Below are 25,868 nucleotides of genomic sequence, written 5' to 3' on the forward strand. Positions count from 1 at the left end.
TGCCTTGCTATGGTCGTAGAATACTAAGGACGATTATCTCGCTGTTGTCGGACGATACCCTGAGATGTGGCACAACTTCACCAAGCGCGCATAGTCGATCAACTACCGGAGACCTCACAGCACAACGAAGTGGTCACGCCAGCGGCCGGCCTGCGCGAAACCTGTTTGCGCGCAGCTCCACGCCTGCCTGCATGCCGACGAACGAAGGGACGACGACGAGCCGGCTGATGCTTGCCGGTACCTGCGCCACAGCAATGAGGTCAGCGGCGCCTGCAAGCACTTACGCTTCCCTGTCACGCCGCGCAGATCGCGTGCTCGGAGACTTGTGTGCGTTCCCCGTTATCAGTCCGGCGTGTGATAGCGTGCCGATGTTTCAGACTACAGTGGCTGGTTGCTGCAGCTTGAGACCAGAAGTTGGCAGACAATATGCGCGCAGATCGGCCCAGGCTGTTTTGTCGATGCTGAATGCGTGCTCGATCAACGCGGTTCTCGTCAGTTCCAGTGCAAGAACAGCATACCTAGCGTGCTCAAGCTGGAGATGTGCGAAGTAGGTGTGCGTAATCAGAGAGCATTTCCGTGGTTGGTGTCTATGTCCGGCATCAACACACTTTGGTAGGGTACCAGAAGAGGGTACTCCGCCTGGACGTCAGGCGGTTACTGCAGACGATCAACACTGACTATTTCACGGATGAGGAGACCCGGCAATGCAAAACTTGCGACACCTCCATTGGAGGCGGTAGGGCACGAAGATGGCTTGGATGAAATGTATGGTGCTACACTAAATGCATGCATGGCCATAGAGTATGTTAATCAAGATTACACCGTACGCCCAATTTCCGTCCAAGCACAGCGTACTGCGATCATCCTAGTTCAGCAGACCTAACGTGAGATCACCGTGAATCTTCGCCTTGAGCTGGATCTCAATGTCCAGGTTCAGCTCAAGCCTCAGTCTCAGCTGCTCGCCCTTGTCCTCCTCACCCCCACCCTGCTGCTGCTGCTGTCCCCCACCAGTCAGTCCACCAAGGGCCTTGCCCGCAGTGTCGCCGACTTGATTCACGGCTTGACCGGCAGTGTTCTGTACCATGTCGCCGGCACCATTGACAAGCTCGCCTCCTGGTAGCTGCTCGGTGATATCGTCGAGTGGCCCGCCCTGTGAACCCTTGGCTTGTTGCTTCTTCTGGCGTTGCCTCTGACGGCGACCACCCGAAGCGCTCACATCGCTGCGAGCAACTGATTCGGAGTCGCTCTCTTGCACTCCGCCCTTGCGTCCACGGCCACGGCTTTGGCGCCGGCGGGATGGCTGGCGCGACTGCTGTTCCTCTTCCATTTGGGGTTGAGCTTCTTCTTCGCCGTCGGCGTCAGCGTCTCCGTTTGCTTGGACGTCGGTTTGGGCCCGTTCGTGCTCCCCTTCACCGTCCTGCTTCTCTTCGGCCTCGTCTTGGGTATTGTCGGGCGTCGGTTGCTGCTGCGGCTTCTTGCCACCAAGCTTCTTTGGTGTGCGCTTTGCGGACTGCTTGCTTTGAGCCTCGCCCTTTGCGCTAGCGTTGGCGTTCAGTCCGACGTTGCCTTCGGCACCGGCGGAGGCTTGCTGTTCAGTCTCTTCTTGCTGCGCGGACATGACAAGATGCTCTCAAGCAATGTGGAAGCGGATGCCAGAGATGAAACTGCGCTGAACTTGCTGAAAGGGGAAGAGAGCGAGGACAGGGTCAATGCATGGAAACGTAATAGATAGGCGCGCAAACCTGATTCTGGCACACTTCCAGAGTTGGATGTGTGGACACGCGAGTGCGGTAGGCTTGACGCAATCCACTGGAGCCAGCTTCAGCCACACGGGTGGTGCCTGCATGGGTAGCGCTGGCGTGAGCGCCGATCAAAGAGGCGTTCAGATCGGAGCGCGCTCCTCGGCAAACGTGAACCGGAGAATGCCTGGCGCCACCACGCTGCCTCTTCATGCAGACCGGAGGCGGGCAATACCACGCTGATGATAGCTTTCGGTTTGCTAGCGACTTCTTCGCGATTTTCCGGACATGAACGGCGGAGAGTAGAGGTGTAGCAGACTTTTTGTAATTTGCCTTCTTTCTAACGTCAAAGAAGAGGATCAAAAGCCTGCCATTGCTTCGTGTAACGGTGAACCTCCGTTTCAGATTGTGTCAAGCTGGAGTATTCCGTAAGATGTAGCTGTAGAGGTGCACGTTTCAAGTTGAAGTCATCCACATCAACAGCATGAATGTGGGTGGCTAGCCAGGGGACAGGAAGAAAGTATTGAAGCTAATCAAGCCGAAACTCTTCCTCAAGAAGGTAGGGCGCCAGAGCTCCGTTTGGACGTGAATTCACAATCACATTCACTGCTTGGTTCCAACAAGGAAGATGACACGACATTTTGAAGGCAGCCAGGATGCTTTACGAACGGCGAGTGCTGGATGTCGCCATCATCGGCGGAGGCATCGGTGGACTAGCGGCAGCAATCTCTCTCCGGCGCGTTGGCCATAAAGTCACCATTTACGAACGCGATGATCATACCGGAGAGACTGGGTCAGCAATCAATTGTGCGGCAAATGGGACGCGCTGGCTGCACGAATGGGAGTCGGCACCGCCGAGGGCAGGCCGGTAATCCTAAAAAAGCTCATCAATCACAAGCGGGACACTGGAGAATGGGACAACGTCTACGATCTGGCCGACTATGAGCGGCGTTGGGCCAATGGAAGTCCTGATGTGCAAAGACAAAGCGTGTATCATGTGCTCAAGCCCATGACGCTTTTGCTAGCTGTATTATTTGATCCATCGTGTTGACATGCATCGCATGCCAATGCAAAGCATTGTTGGTGAGGAGGGGTCTGGCCTACCTGCCAAACTTAACGTCAATCGCAAATGCTCCGATATCGACCTGGAGACTGGTCGAGTCAGCTTCGACAACGGAGACAGTGCTGAGCATGACGTTGTCGTCGGTTGTGACGCCGTCGGGTCCGCCGTTTGGACACTTATGGGCATGGTACCTGACAAGAAGATCTCCACCTCAACCTGCCTACACGCCAATGTGCCAACATCTTAAGGTCCAAGCACTGGGTCTTGAAGACTACTCCGTCAACAGCGGAATCGAGTACTGGGGAGGCAAGGCATCAACAAGATCGTCATGTCAACTTGCAAAGGCGGTACGGACGGTCCTGAGCTCCTATCGTCTTACTGTTTCATCCCCAGAGAAAACGGCAAATTGGTGGTGAGGGCTGGAACTAGGTCGACGGGCTGCTGGCGCCATATCCAGACCTAGATGCCAACGTTTTCGCCCATCTGCGGAACTCGGAAGGTATCAGGCCTTGGCGGGTGTTGGTCCGCGAGCTGTATCCATATCGGCAAAAGAGAAAGGCTCGTGTTATGGGCAATGCTGCTCACCCTATGATGCCGGTAAAATACTCTTCCAACCAAGAGTCAATCCCCAACAAGATGTATGGCTGACAGCTCCCAGATCACAGCCAAGGCGCTTGTATGGCTATCGAAGATACAGCCGCTCTAGGCATCGTGTTCTCCTGTGAGCATTCCCGCGCCGACGTGGAGGTCTCGTTGCAGCTGTACGAAATGGTTCGCAAGCTTCGAGCTACCCGCGTCCAGGAAGCAGCACTTCAGGCGGGAGAAAACATTATCGAACGCGTCGGCTTTTCCTCGAGCACCACTCATAAGAAATATCAAGTGGCTGATGGGAAGAAGAAGCTCCCCCTTGAAGAGATGAATATGTCAGTGGGAAGTGCACGCTCTTTGCGCCTTTCACTGACCGTACAATGGGTGTAGGTATGATATGCGTAGCGACATCAGCCAGCAAGCAGGCAATACCAGTGGCAGTGCCACTCTGTAAGAAGGCACGGATGTGGCCGCAGTATTCGTCTTGCTGCATTTTGCAGCCTTTAGGCGTCGCGTTCCATAGTCTCATCACAGACCCGGGCAGGATGCGGACATTATTTCGAAAAGGTGGTGTACGCACTGCTGTTGTGAGCCAGTCTCACAGAGCTGTTCTCAAATCATGCAGTTTGATACCTTATGCCAAAGAGAACATCAAAATGCTATCAACGTGCTCTGATGATATCTTCGGGTTTGTAACGTTGTTTGTGATGCAAAGGTTCACTGGCTCTGTAAGTTTGTGTTGGCGGGGCCCTGTTTATCACCTGAAGTGAATGCTGCACCACGCAATGCCTGCTCCATCGTTGAATTGATCGAGTAGCACGCCTGCCGTTGCCAAAGCATATCAGGAACCCTGCATTCCATCAGACCACGAGAATGGCCGACCCAGATGCGAAGGATAACGCCGCCAAAAGCCGTATTGTCACGCACATGAATGAGGACCACCACAACTCGGTAACCAGCACTGTTGCTCTTATGATAGCCATGACTAGCTGATGCATCCGCAGATCGTACGCTATTTGGAACATTACCACAAGCTCTACTCATGGCAAGCATATGATGCGAGGATGTCTGGCGTCGATCTCAGTGGCATGACCTTCGTATGTCGTGGCCATACGTACCGCATCCCGTTTCAACCACCATTGGCTTCTTACAAAGACGCACGGGAACGCGTAGTCCAGATGGACAAGGACGCGCTTCGTGGTCTTGGACGCTCCGATGTTGCCATAAAGGAATTCTTGCCACCAACGGGCTTCTACCTGGTCAACTTCATCGCGGTGAGCGCTACCATGGTCGCTTACAGTCAACGTTGGTGGTTCGCCAAAGGTCACATCGTTGAGCGCATAATTGGTTCTGGGTTTGCCAGGTTCTCATGGACTATCCAGCCCTACCTTATCGGCGCGATGCTCGCTATACACCTGACTGAGATGCTATACTTTATGACATTCACTCTGCCGAAGCATTCCGTCAACCCGCGTACATCAACCTTCTGGAAGTGGGCCGCGGTCGTCTTCGTTGAGGGGGTCGGTGCACAGACACGCTTCGCAAATCTGGTGAAGGTCAAGCAAGAGGCAAAGGCGAAGCAGCAGCACTGAGCCAGTCAGGCCTGCATACGAATAGTAGAGGCTCACTCCGCATACACACCAGCATGGCTCACTTGCAAACGTCACCTCCTACACAGACGAGACGATCAAGTTTCAAGCACTCTTAGCTGCACCAAAACCGCGCACCCACTCACCTACTTCGAACCCGAGCCTTCGCAGCACGCTTGCTTCCAGCTCCAAACCCTTCCCGCCTTCGAGGTGGGTACGTTTGGCCACGAACAGATTGCCCTCCTCCAAGATTTCGACGGTGGCTTTGCCATTGTCTCCTACCACAGCGTCCCGCAGATAGATCGTGAGGTCGGGTCCAATGATGCCACGCCACTGAGTGGCTGTCCACTGCCAGTGATCGCTGGGTGAGTATGGGTCGTGCGGGCCAATAGGTATGCGACAGGCCAAAACATTGCTAGCGTGCAGGGAGTAGTTTGCGACAAGCCCGACTAGCTTCGCTGGGACGTTAGGGTCTGCGGCCATGTTGACGGTCGCCGGCTTGCTTGTCATTGGCGTCTTACCAACATCCATTAGCTCGTCTGGGGCACTCTGCTCCTTATCGCTATCGCCGGCTTCCTCGTTGACTGCCTTACCCACGACTTCCTCGCTGTCGTCGCGGTATTCGAACAGCTTATGCACCACGGTGGCTTGGTCTGCGGCGGCCGTGACGTCCTGCATGACTGAATCCGTTAAGGCGGCGGGCGATTTGTGACTGATGGCGGCCAAGATGTCGTCACTTTTCAAGAGCCATGCGGCGGCGAGTAGGTGACACTGTCGCATTGGCTCCTTCTCCCTGTCATCGGCAGAGATGTCTGGACTGTCGAACAATGTCACCGCGAGGTCGACTCCCTTCTTCAGCTCCTCATGCAACCATTTGCCAAGTTCCGCAACTGCCTGCCGGTCGTCACCTTCGACTGCAATGAGCGCACCACGAGATGTGCCATTGACGGGCGCGGGAGGCGCGACTTGACTGAGCACCTTGACTTTGTACCGGAAAGACATAGCCATAATCTGCTCTTCGGCTGTCTTCTCCAGATTGTCATTAGCTGCTCCGGACGCGCCCGTGATACTGCCGGTTTGGAGTGGTGGCAATGTAAGCGAGCGATCCGGCCCAACAAGGCCCTGCGACATGCGATGCTGCTGATAGCCAATGCCTGGCCTTGGCGGAGCTGCCATTGGGCCGGGTACGTTAACGACACCTCGAAGACCTGGCAAGCTCTCTCTGTGCACATGCGTAGTCGGCGATGCGAACGGGTGCGGAGGCACTCCTGCTGGTCTGAACGGAAAAGGCGTACCTGGGCCAACCGGGTGGATCGAAGGCGGTGGTGGTGGAAGGCCATATCGCGGCGGGATGACACGAGTGACTGACTGTGGGTGCTCGCCGTTGTATCTACGACGCTTGACGTCTGAATTCAACGGTCCGAGATCGTCGCGATCTTCGTGACGACCATTGTGTGTGGGCGACATACTGCTGCCCGGGAAGGCCCTACCCATACCTTGGGTTGCAGGTGACTGCAGGTTCAAATCCTTCAACACGGGCAGTGTCCGTGAGATAGGTGTGCTGGCGGAAGCCAGAGTGAGAGATGACGGGCTTGCAATGTCCACTTGCGTCTGTGCGAATGGAGACGGTGCTGAGAGGATGTTTCGACCACCACACTTGGCACACTTTGGCTTCTCGCCTGTGGCTGGGTCAGACGAGATGCTGTTGCGACGGCCGTTGCGTTTCGGTTGATACCGATATGTCGGATACTGTTGCTGATGCCGGAGCTTTTCTTCTTCGGCGAGGCCTTTCCACCTGTTTTTCACCTCGGGTAGCTGACTCTGCCACTGCTCACCGATGATCTTGGAGATCTCTGGGTTAGCAAGACCTGGGTGCTGAGACGCAACTTGAGCCTGATGATGCTGGCGGTAGAGAATGAAGGCTGAGAACGTTTGTCAGTTAGTCCTTACGCGGCTGCGTTTGAGCTACGTACCGTTACGAGGCCTGGGAATCCTCGGATCCGGCTGGCAGATGCAAACGTGCGTTGCCTCTCCGCTGCTGCCTCTACTGTGCGTAGGGGTTGCGCTGGTATCCTCGGACGCCTCGTCTTCGCCGTCGATAACGCCTGCTGTGCGTTTCTTCGCGACCTTGAAAGGCGGGCTCTCTTCAGGTGTTAGTGGCGTCTTGTTGCCACCGGGTTTGTTCGGAGAGCGACGCTGTGATCTGGTCGACACGGTCGAAGAAGTACGTCGACTGGGACCAGGCTCGTTACTATTGCTCTCATGTGAATCCTGGTGCTGAGCTTTGTCCAAGGCACCTTGCTCGCTCCCGTTCCCGTCTGACATGTTTCTTCGCCAGAGGTGTCTCGTCCAGACTATCTGCCCAGCCCCGCCTGTACGAAGCGTCGGTATAGCCAGAAGTCCTGGCTGCGGCAATTGACTTGACGACGGTGACTGGTACGTGGCAGACATCGAAGGGAAACAATCACGGCAAGAATACGCAAGCCTCTTGTTCCGCTGGCATGTTCCTGGACAATGAACAGACTACATCGCTCAATGAGCCAGCACGACGAATCAAGTACCTCCATAGTGGTGAGGAGCAAGCAGACTTGGATCCTTTGTTCCTATTATCCTCTGGACGACGGTGGCATGCACCTGCTTTGTCCAATGACAGGAACGCTCAGCGCGGTAGTGTGGCGGACTTGATGCATTGCTGGGTCAGTGTTTGAGCAAGTACCAACGGATTTTCTTTGTTCTTTGTCCTGTTTTTCGGCCGGAAGCGGAGTAGCCGCAATTGTTGCGATACCAGCGGGCAAGTCATGCAAGGGAGGCAGGCTCAAGCAATGTGATTGCGACGGCTCCAATCACTATCATATAAGAGGGCTCGCTATCAACGCTGCGTGTAGCTAGCATCGAAGAATTGCTTGGTACGGCGAGCGGCGGCGCAGCCCTAGGGAGAAGAAGGGTGTACACACATCTGCAATGCTGTAAACACGCCGTGTAACCATGGCCAGTTTCTCTGCATCTTCTACGAACAGCGAACGACAGCCCAGAAAAAGCGGTCAGCACTGGGCGGTCCGGTTCGGTTGGGCCGCATGTATGATGGTTGCGTCTCGCGTGCCAACATCTATCTCTTTAACACGTGCCACAAGTATGTCATTAGTGTTCGAGAGCATCACTATCACTTCAATTCCTTGCGAAGACTCACAAAACCGAAACGCAGCCGGTCTGTCCAACACCTCGGCCGGCGCCGTGTTCGTCTTACAGCATTTGTAAGCACGACATGGTAAGGTAATCATTGGCATTTCACACTGCTAGCCGTACAGTCTCCCGGGTGGCAGCATGAACGCATTCTGTGCGCGGTCAAGGCTGGAGTTGCGTGGCGACTGCGTTTGGTACGTTTCCCGCTGTCACGGTAAGCCGCAGTGATCACCCGTGTGAACCCTAAGAAGCTAATCTCGAAGCGTAGTCTGAGACTGAGTCCCGGTGAATGCCGGTCGAAGTAAATTGGTTCAAGAAAGAATGCAATTTCCGGGTTAATGTAAGTACATTCGTCCTTTGCGATGACTAAGCGGATCGTTCGTGAACGCCCCTTATTGTCTGCATTTTTATGTTTGCTTGCAAGCACATCCGTACATGCGCAAGGCTCTAGACCGGATACTGAAAGTCACAGATGAGTAGCTTACAACTGTCCAAGACACTGCCGACCTCGGGCTACAAATCTCACCCTGATATGAGCGGACCGGGTCTGACAGTATGCTGGAGCTGAGATAGAACCGTTGAGAGGCTCAGGTAGACAGTCACTGCCCGCCTGCGATACCGAAGTCAGCCGAAATGTGGCAGCATTCTGCTATCCATTGTGAAAATTGTTGACGGCCATATTGTCCCATTCGGTTGTCGTGGAGCCGGTTTGCTATACGCAGCTGGTCTCACATCAGCAACGTTGATGCCACGACAGAAACCTGATGGCGGAAGCTGTGAAACACGCGGGTACTGTTGAGCGTCTGGCGGTGGGTTCAGAGGCACAATCGCTGTTGCGTTCGGCCAATAGGCTTCAAGAGCGGTAAACTGACACGGCACGCACTGGTGCTGAAAGGGCTGCTCAGTTCCTGTGCTTCGCTTTCGGGTAGTCCTCCATCATGCAAGTGAGTAGTGACAGCGGTACAGGACCTTGTGCTCGTACTGCAGGAATTGCGAGGGGTCATGCGGTGGATGAAGCAAGAGCAGCTGGACAACCGACAACTGAGCTTCGGCATTGACTAGAGCTAGTTTGCGGCAGAATGTAGCGGGAAGTGCAGCGAGCATACAATATCATTGCCGATGCATAGCGATGCCTTACATTCGCGAGATATGCTGTTATCATGGCTTTGTCGGCCGCTGAGATGATGAAGTTTGCGAGTTGAACTGTGGCGGCCATGGTAGTGATTAAGCGCATTTTCACGAATTCCGTATGGCGAACAGCATGACCAGACACTGATGGGCTTCCTGTTGGCGTTGTTGATAACAATCATGAGGAGAGAGTCAAAGGTAGGAGTCGAAGTAGTCGACGATAACCCGCGCATGCATCGCGCTAGCCCATCGGTGGGAAGAATGACAGCACGTGTCTAGGCATTTGACATGTTTGTCGTCAGCACGAACACTCTTTACCTCACCTACATCGCTACTCAGTGCTTGCGTGCCTTCCTGGGTGAGCATCCATATCCTGCTTTGCTTTCAGTGCTTTCAGTTCACTCTTATCAGCCATCATGAACGGGATAGCAGCAGGCAGCGGATACCGCCCTACGCCACAGCGCCGCCATCGCTCCAGCACCAGCGCCAGCGCCAGCGCCCGAAACTATTCCTTCGCTCGCGTGAGTCTTCTCTATTTCGTCTCCTCTAGGAAGAGAACGTACCATGTCCGGTACCATGTACCGCATCGCAACACGCCACTCGGCGGCCTTCCGGAATGAGCACCTCGCCTCCCGACATCCGCCGAATGGGAAGTCGGCGCAGAGGAACGGCCTCGGTCCGCGCCTGGCGAATCGTCATTTTCGCAGTGGGCACGAGACACCCATTTCTCCCCTCTCCCCACTTGCCATTGAGCTCTTGCACGGAGTGAAGGAGCTCTACGAGTCAGCATTAGTCGTCCTGTGCGCGTCGAGACGGTAGAGCAACTGCTGCTTCCTTCCAGCCAGATAAGACTGCAAGACCGTCCCAGAAGCCGCAATTTCGGGGTCGACTCTTCTTTCAGCCATACCTGGGTTATAGTTGTCTGGCTACGGTACAATTGGAACCCTTCCATGAGCTTGCTAGGGAGGCTGCACAAGTATCCCCGTTCGACGTTCAACCCAACTAAACCACCACCATCACACAAACAATCGACTAGGCCGCCTTGACAGGCAACTAATGCTTGGATAAACCAATCGCTAGACGCCTTGAGTGACATTCATTCGCCAAAGCCTACTGTCCAGGACCGTATGGTCTGCCTTTGACACCATGCCATCAGCAATGCCGCCACCAACAACAGATCAACCGCAGGCAAATGTGGAACAGTATAGGCCCGAGCTCAATCGTGCGCCGCAGGGCGACTTCATGCGACCCGCATCACGCAGCCGAGCTCACTCAAATGCGAAGACTAACGGAGTTGGGGTCCAGGTAGAGGAGACGCGGATATGCGTAGTCATGGTTGGGCTGCCAGCCCGAGGCAAGAGTCTCATCGCTCAGAAAGGTGGGTTAGATGTGCAAGCTGTTTAACCAGGCGGCTGTTGCCATGTGTATTGCAAGCTGACGACTGGAAAGTTGTACGCTATCTCGGCTGGCTAAGCATAACCGCCAAGTGCTTCAATGTCGGCAATTATCGGCGCACATCAACTCCACAGCCGTCCGCAGCTTTCTTCGATACCAGTAACAAGGAAGGAGAACGCTTACGGATGGCAGCTGCCGAAGCTGCCGTAAAGGACATGTGTAATTGGTTCCGTAAGCCCGACAACCTCATCGCCATCCTCGACGCGACCAATAGCACCAAGGCTCGGCGCCGCTGGATCAAAGACCGGTGCGATGCTGAGGGTATCGAAACTTTGTTCGTAGAAAGCAAGTGCGACGACGAGGAGCTAATCATGGCAAACATCAAGGAGGTCAAGACGACCAGCCCTGACTACAAGGGTCAAGATCCAGAAGAGGCTGCCAGAGACTTTAGGGAGCGAATACGGATGTACGAGCGAGTCTACGAGACCTTGGATGAAGATGAGGCGGACATGACTTATTGCAAGATCATCGATGTGGGAAGCCAGGTCATCATCAACCGGATACAAGATTATTTGCAGAGCCGGGTGGTGTACTACTTGATGAACTTGCACATAAAGCCCCGAAGTATTTGGATTAGCCGTGTAAGTGTAGCAGAGCAGCTGGGTAGCAGCATCTACTGACAGTCATAGCACGGCGAGTCGATGTACAACCTATCCGGCCAGATCGGCGGAGACGCTAACCTTTCCTCAAGAGGCGAACAGTACGCCAAACTTCTCCCGGAGATGGTCAAGAAATCAGCTGGTGATCTGCCGCTCACGGTCTGGACATCTACGCTCAAGCGCACAGCGCAGACTGCACGCTACTTACCGTACGAGAAGCTATCATGGAAGGCTCTAGATGAACTCGATTCTGGAGTTTGCGACGGTCTTACCTACGCCGAGATCGAGGCTCAGTATCCTCAAGACTTCAAGGCCAGAGACGAGGATAAATACAACTACCGCTATCTTGGCGGCGAGTCGTACCGAGACGTGGTGATTCGGCTTGAGCCTATCATCATGGAGCTGGAAAGGTCGGAGAACATACTCATCGTCACTCACCAAGCCGTTCTGCGGTGCATCTACGCTTACTTCATGGGCTCAAGTCAGGAACAGAGCCCTTGGATGGAAGTGCCGTTGCATTGCTTGATCAAGCTTACGCCGCGAGCGTACAAGACCGAGGAGGAAAGGATGTTCGCTGACGTGCCAGCTGTCAGCACCTGGCGTGGAAAGGGCACGAAGGCCGAACACGCGCCAACGCCTGCTCAGTCTGTGGCACCGAGCCCGATGATAAAGCCAGAGATCAAGGTGACTTGAAACGCTGTTATCTGACAGTTGGCGAGGTTGCAGTTGGCTTCCATTGCATATAAGGTTGTGTTGGGGTTGCAGCATACTACGGGCGTGGTGGTCACTAGCATGGCCTGTCGTCGGTGCGTACCTACTTCTCCACAGACCCGCATTGCATGCGCCATTAACTGGCGGCAGAGGCAACAAGTGGCAGCATCGATCAGATTACACGAGGCTAGGCACTACTATTGCGCCGATATGCACTACGCATTGTGGAAAACCCACCTTCACCGTGAGCTTTCGCTCACGTTACCCTTTCTCAAGTACCTTCCACTCTCTGCCTCAACCTCCTATCAATGACACCTTTCTCCTCATGCCTGCTGAACGCCAAACCTCGTTGCGCACATTCTTCAAGATTGCTGCGCTTATGGTACGAGCTCATAGGGACAAGCGCTTCCGTGAAGACGGGCCCGTTGCCTTACGCATTTACTGCGAAGCATATGATCTCACCACACCATGGCTACGAGATGTTGCGCAGCATTTGCGCCAGGCAGGCTTGCTTGACGGACGGCCACCTGATGCCATGAACCAAGTACGTAACATACGCACGCGGGACAGCGTGGTGTCCATGCTACAGACCCTTGCGACGACCGCTTGGAAAGCATCACGATATCGCGACAAGGAAGGTAAGTGGAAGAAGTTGCTTCTGAGGGAGCTGCACGAAGCACTTTTGCTGGCCATTGCGGATGCTGAGAAAGAAATCAAGCGGCTGGAGCTTGTGGTTGAGTATGGCAATCCAGATCGTCGCAAGAGACCTCGTCGAAAGCGCCATCGCAACGGACGTAAGGGAGGCGACAACGACAATCATGATGGTAACGACTATGACAAGTACGAGCCGAAGGAGAGCAGACCTGGCTCCCACGTACGGTTCGAATCATTCGAGCCGACTCAGGTGAATGTCCGATCGCCTTCGCCTGTGCAAGCGACAGGTGCCGAAGCGAACAGTCGCAATCTGAAAGGGGTCAATTACGGGTATCATAATCACCAGCAGAATGGCTATCAGAATGCTGATATACGTGATGAGCACGGTTTGCATCCAAACCCGGCATCTTCGAACACTCAGCCAGACTTTCGCGGGTTTGGCGCATCAAGTCGGACCTCTACGCGCGAAACTTCTCAGAAGCCGACCGACTTCGAGCCCATATCGTGCGGCACTATGCCTAGTACATCGGATAACCCGACGACGCTGTCTGTGCGAAAGACGTCTTCAAAAGCGAGCAGCCGCCACCCCGGTACTAAAGCATCCCAGACGCGTACGCCACGGAATGCATATTTCCCACCAAGGAATACACCGATGCCTGACAAAACACATACACCGTTGAATACCCAAGGCCAGCTTCCACGTTCCTGCTCTGGCATTTCGGCACTCTCCGCAGGCGGCCCGGCTGAGGTATCTTCGACTGAGTCCAATCATGCTCAATTTAGCGATACGAGCAATGGGTCGGAACAGGAACCGAGGACGCCGAGTAGTGGGTCGGCGACTAGCTTTCAGCATTTCGAGCATCAGACAAAGCCAACTAATGTATCCTCTCCACGCAGTAAACGCACCTCGAAAAGGAATGGTGACGGCCATCGCTCTGAAGCCCGCACTACCTCACGAATTAGCCGACCAAAAGGCGCGTCTGCTCGTGAATCTTCCAGTCCGACAGACGTGCTGCCAGACCAGGCACAAGCTTCAGACAGTCACGATCTGCCCAGCTCGTCGCCCAGCAGCAGCTGTGGAGCCAGCAGTGAACATGCGGTCAAGGCGAGCCCTTTGAGCGTAAGTGGCAGATCATACGTATCTCATGGTGCCCACCAGAGCCCAAAAGAATCGCAGCAGGTGCCATACTTTGAGCGAAGCTCGATATCCGAAGAGGAACTGGCACCAGAGGATTCCGCCACGCAGATAGGTGTATGCAGCCCTGCTTCCCGCGGGGCACATGACCATACTGCGGCTCAGTCGCCAAAGTCGAAAACTTCCACTGGAAAGCATTCGGCCCTCCGCAGGTCAGCCACTGCAGGCATGCCTAGGTCTTTCTCGCAAGCAGAGATCGTGCGGCAACCCGAGCAGAGCACGGGAACCCAGCAGACTTCTGCTAGCAGTCAAGCTTCCCACCAACCGAGCAACACGACTAGGAAGACTGCGACGTCATCGGGTTCTTCCATTGTACCTAGTGGTACGAGCAGCCAATGGACAGCACATCATATACCAGCCCGAAGCTGGCAGAGACCGTCTATTGCGCCCACTAGCAAGGCGTCGACGATGCACGGTAGCAAGGTCCCGACGGCACGTAGCAGCAAGACTCCTACGCGGGCTGCTAGCGAAGCTACGACAATCAGTGAGATCTCAATGGATGTGAGGAAGAAGCCGAGGCCGAGAAAGTGTCACCATAACGAAGAAGACAAACCGAGCGTCTGCTACTCCGAGGCCACGACTGGAGACGGATTGGAGTCGCAGGCTGTGTAGGCATAACAATTGAGTCTTGAAATTGCTGTGGATAGGGCCCAAGGATGGATCTTCTCAACAAAAAGTATGCTGGTACTGGATCATGTTCCTCATATGGCGGATATGCTAGGTCATTCTTCTCCGACTAGTACCCTCTTTCTCTTCGTACCACGTTGAGAAGCTTCTCGCCCTTTTCTCGTTTGCCCAAGTTCACCTCGAAAAGCTGGAACGCTCGTTCCATGTATGACGACCCGACACCACTGATATGCGGCGTGACCGTCACGTTGGGCAGAGACCACAGCTCACTATCTTCCGGAAGCGGCTCCGGGTCTGTTACATCCAGCGCAGCGCCCGCGAGAGTGTTGTTCTTTAAAGCTTCTATGAGCGCTGGCTGATCGATGATTTTGCCTCGTGCAATGTTTGTGATAAAAGCCGGTCGCTTGCCATCCTGACTGAGCGCTTTGAACTCAGTTGTGGAAAGAAAGCGGGTTGTTTGTTCCGTAAGCGGTACGGAAACCACAAGCCAGTCAATGTCCTGCTTCAAGAAGTGGTGCAGGCTGTGTTTGTCCAGTCCGCTGTACCACTCGATGGGCAGCGACCCATCCGGGTCGCCAGTGCCAGGCACGATGAAGCCTTGATCCTTCTTCTTCTCAGCGGTATCCTTCGGCGTGGCAGTGTATGCCAACACATCCATTCCCATAGCCTTCGTTACGCGTCCTACCTGTCTGCCAATGCTCCCGTATCCGAGCACGCCGAGTCTCCTGCCCACCATGTCTCGCACGTTCGCTATGTCTCCCTTTTGTTGGCCCCATTGATGCTGCTTCTGCATATCATGCAATGCATTGTACTTGTGGCTCTGTACCAAGGCTGTCATGATACACCACTCCGCAATCTGCGGGCCATGTATACCAGAGCTGGTGCAGATAACGATGTCGCTATCCTTGTAGATTGGGTGGTTTTGTATCTGATTGCTACCGGCACTCGACAGCTGCACGAGTTGCAATTTGGGCGCGTAGTCGAGCTTCTCTGGGAAGGAGGTCACGGTGTACAGTATGGTCACTCCTTTCCATACTTCAGGTGTCACCGCTGCCTTCAACTCGTCCGCCGACGGGAAAAGACTGACTCGACGGTAGTCGATTTCGATGTACGGGAAACGTCTGCGGATTGTGTCGAGAACGTCTTTGGGTTCGGGATAAGGTAGAAGACATAAGAGGAGGTCCTTTGCTGGTCCGCCGCCCATCGTGCTAGTGTCGTTTTCTCCGGTGGTAAGTGGTGATCAACTACTCGGTTGAAGACAGTAGTGGTGAGCTGAACGACTGAAATTTTGTCAGACCTACCGTGTATGTATGTTTGCTATATCACCATGGACACATCCTGGTTGACACCATGCGTTCGAGCTTCGGAAGTCTAAGTACCTTCCTTTTGCGTCGGCAGATTACTAAGCGGCAAACACGGATCGGCTTCAATGGCCGAAGGAAATCTTTGGAAGCGACACTGAGAGGTGATCTTCAACAGACGAGCAGTTTTGCATTCGGTCTTTATTGTTCCACGACTTCGATTAGAGAATGTCCTATTCGACGGTAACCCACATTCCAGCACTTGGTTTTTGCAGGAACCCTATTCCAGCAAGCGGCACGGAGGCAAGCCTAGACAGCCAAAGCAGACGCGTGCTCCGGTACGCTCGCTGGACCGCAGTCGCCGGCGACATCGGGCGGCATGTCCAGCTCCGCCATGTCCGCTGTTCGCTTGATGCCCGCCGTCGTCTGCTCAAATGCGACGTCGCTCGCCTGTGCCTCACCGGTTGCTTTCCTGGCAGCTTTGTTTATGGCTTTGCGCTCCGCCTTCGACATTTTCGGCTTTTCGTAGTCGCCAATGTCGAGTGCTCTGTCGACGGTTCGCGCCAGCGCGAGTAGGTCATCGTCGTAGCCCAGGCTACGAACCAGCTCGCTGTAGCTCTTAGTGTGCGTCATGGCTTTGTACGCCGGACTCTTGCCCGGAATCATCTGGCCTAGTAGGTACTTGGTGTTGCCCCACCGATTTTGGACTTCCATGGCTGTCTTGACATACTCTCTTGCGACTTCTTGCCAAGGTGCTTTCCCGCCTTCTAAGTTCGGCCGGAATATGGACGGGTTCTGTTCGGCGGCGGTAGCTATCATAGCACCATCACAACCGAACTCAGCAATGAGACCAAGCGCTTCTTCACGTGACGTAACGTCTCCGTTCATCACGCAGGCGACCCCGGCCTCGCGGCACACGTTCGCGATCATCTTCAGTTGGTCTCTGATTGCTCGTTCACGCGGTCTCATTGGTGTCGTGCGGCAGTGGACGGTCAAGCCAGTGATGCCAGTCTTACACAACTTGCGCACAAGTGCTTCAGTATCTTCAGGCTTTTCGAGAATGCGAATCTTCACGCTAATCCCAATTTCGTTGGGCTCGCCAACTTCCTTCACCAGCGCTCTCAGTATGGAGCAGAGCCTGTCGGGAGTCTTCAACAGGGCGGCGCCCATACCGCCAGTCGTGCTGAATGGCTTTGGACATCCAGCATTTACGTCAATACCAGCCACATCCGGCGCGATGACCTTCGCAGCCTCTACAGCGGTTTCCGGGTTAGAAGTGCCGATCTGATAGATTAGACGTCGGCTTTCTCTTCCTGGATGAAGTCGATAAATCACACTCTCCCTTCGGTCTGGATTGAGAGCCGGATTTTTGGCGCCATTTGATGATAAGCGAGTGAAATCAACAGTATTCGTCGCCGTGTTGATGTTCCGAGTCGTGCCAATCAACGCTTTATCGATGGTCTCGGGTCCCCAGACAAGGTCAGCTCCGTATTCCAGGGCGAGTAGGCGAGACGGGCACTCTCCGCTTCTGACCATAGGGGCCAACACAACCTTTCCTCTATAATCGACGCCATTCCTTGGTATAGGTACCCTTTTCGGGGTGGTTGTCATCATTTGCCTTGTTGCAAGCCTAGAAACATTCTGCAGCATTGAACAAACTAAAGGACTGTGCTTTAACCGTTGCAGAAAAGTGCTGGCTGTGTGGCGCTGCAGTCATCTTTAACTCCAGAAGCGGCTAAGCGGCCGAAGCGCCCGCCGATCCCGTAACATCACCTTCAGAGCGACGACATGAACAGCATACATGTCAACCTTGCAAACATCGCTACTCCCCGTTTTCCAAGCTGATGCGGCAGTCGAGGATGTTAGTGTGTAGATGTGGCAGATTATCTTACCACCCTGTTCACGGCGCTGTAAATCTTCATCTGCGTATACGATCTCGCAATGCTGGTCAGTAGGAGTCAAGCATCCGTATAACATCTAACCAAAGAGCGTGCACGGAAAACAATGGTTCGTGTCTGTCAAGGACTACTGCTATAGCAGAGGTCTGGCGTGAGGCGATGAAGTCGCTTCTCGCACATCGAGGGGGACAGACTTTCCTCCAGATGCGCTACGCCGAGATGCACGGCTGCTGATTGGCCGTCGCTGTAAACCAGATTCGTCGGCTCGAAAAGTCACGATTGTCCGTCAGATACCACCCCACACCAATCTGCCGCTGTCATAGTCCATGAAACGTAAACTCAGCAATGTCAAAGACCGACGATGAGCCTGTCTAGCACCATATCCTTCGGTCATGTGTCTCGATGAAGTCAAGAGTCGCCGTGGATGCTTCGAATGCAGCGTTAACAACATATTGTTCCGCATAACTGCTAGTTTCGCTTAAATAGGCTCGGGACCTTCCCTTGCTAGCCGGTCCTGAGCCCTGGGCGGGAAGCGCGATCCAAACCTCCATTTCCAACGCTCTCGCTGCTTTCTTTTCTTTACCTTTGCCGCTTCCCATATGTCTCGCTTTCCATAGCGCAGAAACACGGCTTTAGTTCCCTGGACGCCCGGAAACGAATATCCAAGATTGACCCTTATTCGGAGAGACTCCGATACTTGCAAGGATCTATTGACTTCTACCATAAACTGGCGAAGGGTCCTCTGTCGGCCAGTACGGTCTTACCACATATTGACCACCAACAAACAGGCACCATCTTGCAAGCCCGGGCAGAAATTTTCCATCAGAACATTGTTGCATCTCTAAACGCTGCAATATGGTCTTGTGCATGTCACGAAGCATATGATCCTGCCACCTATTTGCGCGTCACATGGCTTCAGCCGAGCCTCCTACCGACGTGTCATCCTCTGGCCAGGAGTCAGGGCCTTGGCGTAATGGCGACGCGGCATCAGGCGTGAACGGTTGGACTTCTCTTTCGAATATTACTGGCGACATGAGCGTACCAGCCTTCCAAGCAGTAAACGCACGTAGTGTAGGTGGTGGAGGTACAGCTTCACCAGCTGCGCCCTTGCCACCTCCAATCAACAGCAGCGGAAATGCCGCTGATCCGCCTAGCGACTCACGGACGACTTCCAACCCTCCACTTGCATTGAACACGGAGGACGGCGATCTAACAATAACTGACGTTGCCACTTATGGCACTCGCTCGAGGAATCGAGCGGGTAACGCTAGGCCCAATTATGCTGAGGATCAAGACATGGAGTTCGACTTCGGAACTACAATCACGACGAAGAAGAAACTTCCACCTGCTGATGCCTTGGCTGCTTCTCAAGCTGTCTCTGATGTCAAACGGGCCGATGGCCTCACGCATCTGACCAACGGTAGCTCAAAGGAATCCACGCCCGTGACATCAGCTGCGCCTGCAGCGGCTTCCAAAAAGCGAAAGGCCATTGGAGGCGCGCCTCAACAATCCAACACCTCACCAGCACCGGCGGTGTTGGGCGCTTCTGCATCGCGAAAGCCAACTACGGTCACACCAAACATGGCGAGGGAGACTAACGTTATGTCCTTCGTCAAGCACAGAAACTGTCTAAACAAAAAGGGTGAGCTGATTGCCGATGATGGCACCAAGCTCGTGGTCAATGGTAAGCCCGACATGAGTGCCTCCTTTTCGAGGTGGCACCCTACCCCGCTTGGCGTAAGACAATGCGCTCCGAAGACAGGCTAACGCTTAGTGTGTAGATCACGTGTACCTTGTCTGTGAGCCTCCAGGTGATCCATACTACTTGTGCCGCGTTATGGAGTTCCTGCACGTTGACTCTGACAACCCAAACTCGCCTGTGGACTCCTTGCGGGTGAATTGGTACTATCGGCCCCGAGACGTCCAACGATTCAACAGCGACACTCGTTTGGTGTACGGCACCATGCATTCCGATACCTGTCCACTGAGCTCTCTGCGCGGTAAATGTATGATCAAGCACCGCTCCGAGATTGAGGACCTGGAGGCGTACCGCAAAGAACGCGACTCATTCTACTTTGTTCAAGTATTTGATCGGTTCATCCGACGGTGGTACGAATGTATTCCCGTCGCGCAGATCATTAATGTGCCGGAGAAGGTCAAGAAAGCTCTCGACGAGCGTTGGAAGTTCGTTGTGGTTGAGATTGGCCGTGTAAAAGAGCTTACCAGTGCAGTCAAAACGTGCAAGCGTTGCGCTAGGTACTGCGCTTCGCACGAGTCTGTGGAATGCGCGATTTGCAAGAACTCATACCACATGAACTGCGTTCAGCCACCTTTACCCAAGAAGCCTTCTCGCGGTTTCGCCTGGGCTTGTGGACCTTGCAGCAGAGCGTCGGAGAAGAAGCAGGAGGCGCGGCTGACTCCGACGATCAGCGGCGATGTTACAGAGGCCGAGGAGGAGCCAATCGAGGACGAAGAGCAGCCCGGAGCCTCTAGTGACAGCACACGTGCACCGAGTCCGACTGGCGACGAAGTGCCTGTGAATCTTCATCCGGCCACTGCAGCTGAAATCGCCTTAGCTAAGATGTGGCCAATGCGATATCTTGGCATTCACTGTCGTGTGGAAGATGCGCTGCAGTACGATGATCGTGCAATCTACCCGCGGGCAAGCTCGCGTTTGGGACCACGCCATCAAGCGAACGTCAACATGTGGCATGGCCGGCCTGTTGAACTGGTCAAGCCTGCAGATATCAAAAAGCGCTACAACAAAGCCAATACGAGTCATAAGAAAGACGGCAAGTTCACCAAAGAGACCATAGCCGCTCTCGAAGCAGATCGCGAAGAGCGGGCGCGGCGTCCAAAGTGGGTGCAAGATGAGCCCCCGGGTTACGTCGCTCGTGGAGAAGACTTTCCCGCAGACGATCCAAGGTGCACAGCCAAATTGTTGTACAAGATGCCAGAGACAGGTCCTTCGGCCGAGAGGGAAGCATTTACTGACGACTTTGTCAAGAAAGCGAAAGTATACGCTCGCGGCCTTGGCGTGCCGCCTTTCGGCGTCAATTTCCTTGACAAAGCGCTGGAATTATTGACACAGAGCAATTACAATGTCGATATCGCTCTCAACAAACTCAAGACAATGGACCGGAAGCGAGATCTGCACGAGCCGATCTTGACGAAAGGCGAGCTTGCAAAATTCGAGGAAGGTGTTGCCAAGTACGGGTCCGAGCATAGGCTCATCCGCCTGCACATGAAGACACATCTGCCAAACTCAGATATTGTTCGGTTCTATTATTTATGGAAGAAGACACCGAAAGGCAGAGAGATCTGGGGCAACTATGGAGGCAGGAAGGGCTCGAAGCGCAAGGTTGAGAGCGATGCGGGCGCAAAACTGCAAGCCGAAGTGTTGCACGATGGCGACGACTCGGCGTTCGACAACGATAAAGCAATACGCCGTAACCGTGGTTTCATTTGCAAGTTCTGCAACACAATGCACTCGCGTCAGTGGCGGAAGGCGCCATTCGTTTCAGCTGGACAGACGGTGGCAGTTGATTCCAGGAGCGGTGGGAAAGAGAAAAAGGATCGGATGATGCTCGCTTTGTGTTTGCGCTGCGCAGGTCTGTGGCGCAAGTACGCTATTCAGTGGGAGGATGTTGATGAAGTCGCAAAGAAGGTCGCACAGGGCGGAGGACGTGCGTTGAAGCGCAGGATTGACGAGGAGCTTTTACGGGAGCTTCTTGCTGCTAACGACGCTGCGAACCTCCCAGTTGAGGAGCCGCCCGCCGCTCTGCCATCAATCGAAACCAGCGAGCCGCCGAAGAAGAAGTCAAAGACGGAGCTCGCAGCTTCTCCGATACCCGAGCCACCTAAGAAGAAGCTACCACCACCCCCTCCGCCCAAGGAGCCAACACCACCTCCACCACCTATCGTTCCTACTCCGCCGCAGTTGAAAGTCTTGCCTTGCGCAGTCTGCCGCGGAATTGAAGATACTGTTGCATGTGCCCATTGCAAGCTTACGGTGCATCGGCGATGTTTCGGTCTCAAGGAGAACGAGGGGCTGAAGCAAGACGGCTCCGTCTACTGGGTGTGCGAGCAGTGCCAGAATGACAGACTTCCTGAGGTCTCCACTGACTACGCATGCTGCTTGTGCTTGACGGAGGAGACGCTTGTGGATCTGGTCGAGCCACCTAAGGTTTCACATAAGAAGAAGACCGACCGGGAGCGCGAAAAGGAGCGCATGGAGAAGGAGCTTGCGGACGCGATGCGAGCAGAGTACCGCAACAAGCAGTTGTCGATGAACTACCCCTTGATGCCGCGCGAACCGCTAAAACGCACTACCGGCAATAACTGGATGCATGTCTACTGCGCAGTCTGGACGCCAGAGATCCGCTTCAGCAACGCTCAAAAGCTTGAGCTTGCTGAAGGCTTTCAGAACATACCGCCGGCACGATTTGATGCTGTCTGCAAGCTCTGCAAGAACAAAGATCACAGCGGCAAGGTCCGTGAAGATGCTGGCGCTTGCATCTCGTGCTTTCAGTGCAACGCGAACTTCCACGCCTCGTGCGCGTTCGAGGCCGGCTATCAGTTCGGCTTCGATGTGACGCCGGTGAAGGGCTCTCGCAAGGATCAGATCACGACTGTGTCTCTGGTTTCGGAAACGGGTTCTGTGATCGCTGCAGTCTGGTGCAAGGAGCACGCTATTAAGACCATGGTGCACCCGATGCACGAGGTGGTCGATGAGTCTGGACGGACTGCTTTGCAAGTCTTCGTGGAGAATTACAAGCAGGCAGACCTCACCTTGACTGGTACCGTGCGAAAGGCGAACCTCGTGCAGCTTACTAAAGACAAGGGTCAACAGGCCGCATTATCCGGATCAGTCAACGGACGAAGAGAGTCAACTGCACATAGCATTGCAGCAGCCGTGCGCCGTGGCGCAAGAAATTCTTCGGTTGCCGATGCGAAGAGTGAAACGGGTGAGGACGGCGTCACACAGATCTCAGAACCGGCGGAAGCGCAGCCTGAGCGCCAGTGTGCGAAGTGCAAAATCGACGTTACACCGCGCTGGCACGCAATTGCACGAGCACGACCGCCTACCCCGCCAAGGTCACCCATACAGAGAAGACTGTCTATGACGCTGGGCGAGTATGCCGACCTTGAGCGCGAACGTTCGAATGGACAAAACGAAATGACGATTGGCGGGGACACTACTAGCGCACCGAACTACGACCAGGCGATTCCGGCTCCATTGACTGATCCAATGCGAAGCCAACAGATCAGGTTCATGCCTCCAGGCGCTGACGGGCGGACGTGGAATCGAAGACCAGACATGGATGGTGTGCCGCATGGACAGATTCGACCCGGCGAGCAGGCACACGTCACCGCCACTGGCACAACGCATATTGACGGAACACCAATGCCTCAGCTGAACGGCGAGTCGGGGCCTCCGAATGTCAACGATGCCCTCGCGGAGGACTACCGCAGCCATGCTATGGCCTCTCATGGAGATCCTGCCGTCCCTACCCCTCCGCCTGAGCCAAGTGCAGCCGCCGCTACGGAAGCGGTGATCGAGGAATTTCTGTGTCATAAGTGCTTCATTAAGCGCAAGCTGAATCCGACACCTTCGCCGCAGCCAGTCCCAGCTGCAGGTCCTGCGCCGCCCACGCTTTCGCCTCCGCGCCAGTTCCCACTACATCTTGGCTGGACCGGACCGCCTGGCGGCGCGGTACAGTCAAATGAAGCTCCCAGCAAACCACCGTGGGAGGAGCTGCCAAGGTCTAGCCAACCGCCTGCTCCACCACATATGAACGGTACTGGCCCGCCGCCTCCGGCCTATAGCAACACACAGCCGATTCCTCAAGGCTCTGGGTACCCGCCATACGGTCAGCAACCGAATGGCTATCACATTGCACCTCAGCACCCTCCTCCGGCTGCTGGTCCAACAATGCATGAGCGCCAACCGAGCTATGGCTATGGCCCGCCTCTTCCTGGTCCTCAGCAACAGCCGTACAACCCTGCACAGCGACCTTCGCCACTGCCGACATTCCCACTGGCCAACCAGCCGATGCCGAACAGCCATCACTCCCCACATGGAAGCCATGCACCACTGCAGTCGCCTGCTGCGTATCCCCCGCCGCTGCAACAGTACAGGCCCCGAAGGCCAGAATCCCCAGTCAGCACGCAGTTGCCACCCATCGGACAGCCACTGCATAGCAGTCCACAGGCTTCATTCACTCGTCCACAGGACCCGTATAGCGGACCTCCACCAGTACACCAGCCGCCACCCCAGTACTCCACCGCTCCGCCAATGCAGGCACCGACGCAGCCAACGCAGCCTCCTACTACCGAGCCGCAGAACTATCCGCCTCCAGCGCCAATGACCACGCCATACCCAGAGGTCGGGCCTCCTGCTCAGCATCAAGGCCAGCAAACACCGCAGCCTCAGCAAGCAAGTCCTACCATGAGCCAAGCGCGGGCAGACGGTCAAGGCATGCCTACGACACCGAGGGACGGCCAGAGTAATGGCGTTCAAGGCATGGGCGGTGCCAGTGCGAGTCCGAGTCTGCGAAATCTACTTCACTGACGAGGCACACTGACAACCTGAGGACATGGTGGAGTGGGCGAGGGTTATGAAGTGAAGTGTTGTTCGAAGCTGGAGGTGACCCTACGTAGGCTCAATATATGATGGCTGCATGGAGTGAAGCAGTGTATGGTACCCTCTCGTTCCTCCCAAGCGAGTCGTCCGCCCGTAGAGTCTCGATTGCTGTCACTATGTCATCCTGTGCCTGCCCTGTTTGCTTGGCTGCGGGGTCTGCATCTTCAATTCCCTGCGTCCGGTGCCCCTCAATGAATATGAAGTCACCGGAATGCCGATTGCCGTGGTTTCTAACCCTCAATGGACGGCAGCTCAAGTAGGCTGGCCCTACCGCCTCCAGAGAAGCTGCGCGAGATAGCGGCGAAGCAGGATGAGCGGGCAAAGCAGATCAAAGCGCGAAGAGAGCAGGAAGCTGAGCGACACTCCTCCACTGAGCGGTCTCGTGCTGCCGAGGTGATACAGCGCAATTACAGAGGATATCGCGCCCGGCGTGAGATCAAAGGCCTCGGATTGGATCCGTCGACGAGATGGGTTGAGGTTCGCAACAACTACTCCGCCCTAGCCAGACCCTACTTGCTGATTGCTCGATAGGCGCTCAAGGAAGGTGAGCACGCGACCACGTCGATAAAAAGGTGAGAAGAATCGGCTGACGCTTAGAAGCAAGGTACCGCCATGTCACGTCTCCGCGCTCGCTCACCGAGCGCAAGAGCATGTCTCCGAACGGAGGCCATACCCGTGATAGGTGGCGCATGGTTGGTACCGTAGCGCAATACGCCGGTAGCGACAATACGAGCGAGAGCGAAGAAGAGGCCATGACGGATAAGCAGCGCGCACAGGTTCGGGAACGCAGGCGCTTGGACAAGGCGGAGAGGGAGAAGTATGCCAAGATCATGGGCTTGGAGTACTTCCTAGAGATGGTAATGCTATGCTAGGCCGATCACGAGAAATCATGCTGATGCTGAGAAGGTTGATCTCAAGCACCGTTATGGAAGCAACCTCAGGCGGTATCACCAGGAGTGGAAGAAGAGTGATACGCATGAGAACTTCTTCTACTGGCTGGATCACGGAGAAGGCAAGAATCTGGACCTTGAAGATCGGCCACGGAAACGTTTGGATACGGAACAAGTGCGGTACCTGTCACGCGAAGAGAGGCAGCGGTACCTTGTGACCATTGACAAGCATGGCCACTTTTGCTGGGCAAAGGACGGCGAGCCGATAACGACCTCTCCTGCGTATAAGGACAGTGTGAATGGAATCGTGCCAATCGCCGATAAGACACCAAGTTGGCGAGAGGTCACGACCGGAGAGGCGCCGTATCCGCACGACGACGAAACCTCCTCACAGTCGGATGTTTCGTCTCAGCTAAGCCAAGGCAGCGGTGAAGATGCGTCCAAGTACACCAACCAGGAACTGCACGATGCGAAAGGGCTTGACAAGGTCAACCATGTCTCGGTAGACACGCTGATGAATCATCTTCTTCGGAAGACGACCAAAAAGAACACGTGGATCTTCGTTGCGGACACCTCGATGCGGATGTATATGGGCATCAAACAGT

General features: G+C 54.8%; 12 protein-coding genes across 12 annotated transcripts; 6 read left to right on the forward strand and 6 right to left on the reverse strand.

The window, feature by feature from the left end:
• The first annotated feature begins 84 nt into the window (after positions 1-84).
• On the forward strand, positions 85-708 carry BAUCODRAFT_539509 (uncharacterized protein). The gene has a single exon (XM_007679684.1). The coding sequence runs from the start codon at positions 192-194 to the stop codon at positions 549-551; it is 360 nt and encodes a 119-aa protein (XP_007677874.1). The 5' UTR covers positions 85-191; the 3' UTR covers positions 552-708.
• BAUCODRAFT_539508 (uncharacterized protein) lies at positions 709-1,776 on the reverse strand. Its single transcript, XM_007679685.1, has one exon. It carries the CDS (start codon positions 1,616-1,618, stop codon positions 866-868), a length of 753 nt encoding a protein of 250 aa, XP_007677875.1. The 5' UTR covers positions 1,619-1,776; the 3' UTR covers positions 709-865.
• Positions 1,777-2,148: 372 nt separating this feature from the next.
• On the forward strand, positions 2,149-3,780 carry BAUCODRAFT_132167 (uncharacterized protein; the record flags this gene model as incomplete). The annotated part of the gene is made up of 6 exons (XM_007679686.1): positions 2,149-2,727; positions 2,765-2,989; positions 3,051-3,149; positions 3,196-3,214; positions 3,260-3,440; positions 3,468-3,780. Exons 1-6 carry the CDS (start codon positions 2,578-2,580, stop codon positions 3,778-3,780), a joined length of 987 nt encoding a protein of 328 aa, XP_007677876.1. The 5' UTR covers positions 2,149-2,577.
• Positions 3,781-4,022: 242 nt separating this feature from the next.
• BAUCODRAFT_539281 (uncharacterized protein) lies at positions 4,023-5,033 on the forward strand. Its single transcript, XM_007679687.1, has 2 exons — positions 4,023-4,341; positions 4,395-5,033. The coding sequence occupies exons 1-2, from the start codon at positions 4,264-4,266 to the stop codon at positions 4,980-4,982; spliced, it is 666 nt and encodes a 221-aa protein (XP_007677877.1). The 5' UTR covers positions 4,023-4,263; the 3' UTR covers positions 4,983-5,033.
• A 51-nt stretch (positions 5,034-5,084) lies between these two features.
• Positions 5,085-7,304, reverse strand: BAUCODRAFT_72427 (uncharacterized protein; the record flags this gene model as incomplete). The annotated part of the gene is made up of 2 exons (XM_007679378.1): positions 5,085-6,901; positions 6,953-7,304. The coding sequence occupies 2 exons, from the start codon at positions 7,302-7,304 to the stop codon at positions 5,085-5,087; spliced, it is 2,169 nt and encodes a 722-aa protein (XP_007677568.1).
• Positions 7,305-8,718: 1,414 nt separating this feature from the next.
• Positions 8,719-9,537, reverse strand: BAUCODRAFT_35381 (uncharacterized protein). Its single transcript, XM_007679279.1, has one exon. It carries the CDS (start codon positions 9,373-9,375, stop codon positions 9,160-9,162), a length of 216 nt encoding a protein of 71 aa, XP_007677469.1. The 5' UTR covers positions 9,376-9,537; the 3' UTR covers positions 8,719-9,159.
• A 908-nt stretch (positions 9,538-10,445) lies between these two features.
• BAUCODRAFT_72087 (uncharacterized protein) lies at positions 10,446-12,034 on the forward strand (the record flags this gene model as incomplete). Its single annotated transcript, XM_007679346.1, has 3 exons — positions 10,446-10,665; positions 10,737-11,323; positions 11,372-12,034. 3 exons carry the CDS (start codon positions 10,446-10,448, stop codon positions 12,032-12,034), a joined length of 1,470 nt encoding a protein of 489 aa, XP_007677536.1.
• A 2,541-nt stretch (positions 12,035-14,575) lies between these two features.
• Positions 14,576-15,935, reverse strand: BAUCODRAFT_539291 (uncharacterized protein). Its single transcript, XM_007679688.1, has one exon. The coding sequence runs from the start codon at positions 15,730-15,732 to the stop codon at positions 14,638-14,640; it is 1,095 nt and encodes a 364-aa protein (XP_007677878.1). The 5' UTR covers positions 15,733-15,935; the 3' UTR covers positions 14,576-14,637.
• An 87-nt stretch (positions 15,936-16,022) lies between these two features.
• On the reverse strand, positions 16,023-17,472 carry BAUCODRAFT_35385 (uncharacterized protein). The gene has a single exon (XM_007679280.1). The coding sequence runs from the start codon at positions 17,441-17,443 to the stop codon at positions 16,139-16,141; it is 1,305 nt and encodes a 434-aa protein (XP_007677470.1). The 5' UTR covers positions 17,444-17,472; the 3' UTR covers positions 16,023-16,138.
• A 626-nt stretch (positions 17,473-18,098) lies between these two features.
• BAUCODRAFT_123847 (uncharacterized protein) lies at positions 18,099-18,278 on the reverse strand (the record flags this gene model as incomplete). Its single annotated transcript, XM_007679689.1, has 1 exon — positions 18,099-18,278. One exon carries the CDS (start codon positions 18,276-18,278, stop codon positions 18,099-18,101), a length of 180 nt encoding a protein of 59 aa, XP_007677879.1.
• A 16-nt stretch (positions 18,279-18,294) lies between these two features.
• On the forward strand, positions 18,295-24,635 carry BAUCODRAFT_540188 (uncharacterized protein). The gene is made up of 2 exons (XM_007679690.1): positions 18,295-19,411; positions 19,509-24,635. Exons 1-2 carry the CDS (start codon positions 18,637-18,639, stop codon positions 24,299-24,301), a joined length of 5,568 nt encoding a protein of 1,855 aa, XP_007677880.1. The 5' UTR covers positions 18,295-18,636; the 3' UTR covers positions 24,302-24,635.
• On the forward strand, positions 24,626-24,877 carry BAUCODRAFT_53278 (uncharacterized protein; the record flags this gene model as incomplete). The annotated part of the gene is made up of 1 exon (XM_007679325.1): positions 24,626-24,877. A coding segment is annotated over one exon (252 nt), but the record flags the coding sequence as incomplete, so codon positions are not given.
• Positions 24,878-25,868: the final 991 nt, after the last annotated feature.

The sequence above is a fragment of the Baudoinia panamericana genome (genome assembly GCF_000338955.1).
Source record: "Baudoinia panamericana UAMH 10762 unplaced genomic scaffold BAUCOscaffold_8, whole genome shotgun sequence".
In the NCBI taxonomy this organism is placed as follows: Eukaryota; Fungi; Ascomycota; class Dothideomycetes; order Mycosphaerellales; family Teratosphaeriaceae; genus Baudoinia; species Baudoinia panamericana.

Excerpts from the sequence above, each read along its gene's own strand:
- BAUCODRAFT_539509 (XM_007679684.1), top strand. The coding sequence starts at position 192 with ATGCCGACGAACGAAGGGACGACGACGAGCCGGCTGATGCTTGCCGGT.
- BAUCODRAFT_539508 (XM_007679685.1), bottom strand. The coding sequence starts at position 1,618 with ATGTCCGCGCAGCAAGAAGAGACTGAACAGCAAGCCTCCGCCGGTGCC.
- BAUCODRAFT_539281 (XM_007679687.1), top strand. The coding sequence starts at position 4,264 with ATGGCCGACCCAGATGCGAAGGATAACGCCGCCAAAAGCCGTATTGTC. Across the intron at positions 4,342-4,394 it reads ATGAGGACCACCACAACTCG|ATCGTACGCTATTTGGAACA; the intron begins GTAACCAGCACT and ends ATGCATCCGCAG.
- BAUCODRAFT_35381 (XM_007679279.1), bottom strand. The coding sequence starts at position 9,375 with ATGGCCGCCACAGTTCAACTCGCAAACTTCATCATCTCAGCGGCCGAC.
- BAUCODRAFT_539291 (XM_007679688.1), bottom strand. The coding sequence starts at position 15,732 with ATGGGCGGCGGACCAGCAAAGGACCTCCTCTTATGTCTTCTACCTTAT.
- BAUCODRAFT_35385 (XM_007679280.1), bottom strand. The coding sequence starts at position 17,443 with ATGATGACAACCACCCCGAAAAGGGTACCTATACCAAGGAATGGCGTC.
- BAUCODRAFT_540188 (XM_007679690.1), top strand. The coding sequence starts at position 18,637 with ATGGCTTCAGCCGAGCCTCCTACCGACGTGTCATCCTCTGGCCAGGAG. Across the intron at positions 19,412-19,508 it reads CACCAAGCTCGTGGTCAATG|ATCACGTGTACCTTGTCTGT; the intron begins GTAAGCCCGACA and ends CTTAGTGTGTAG.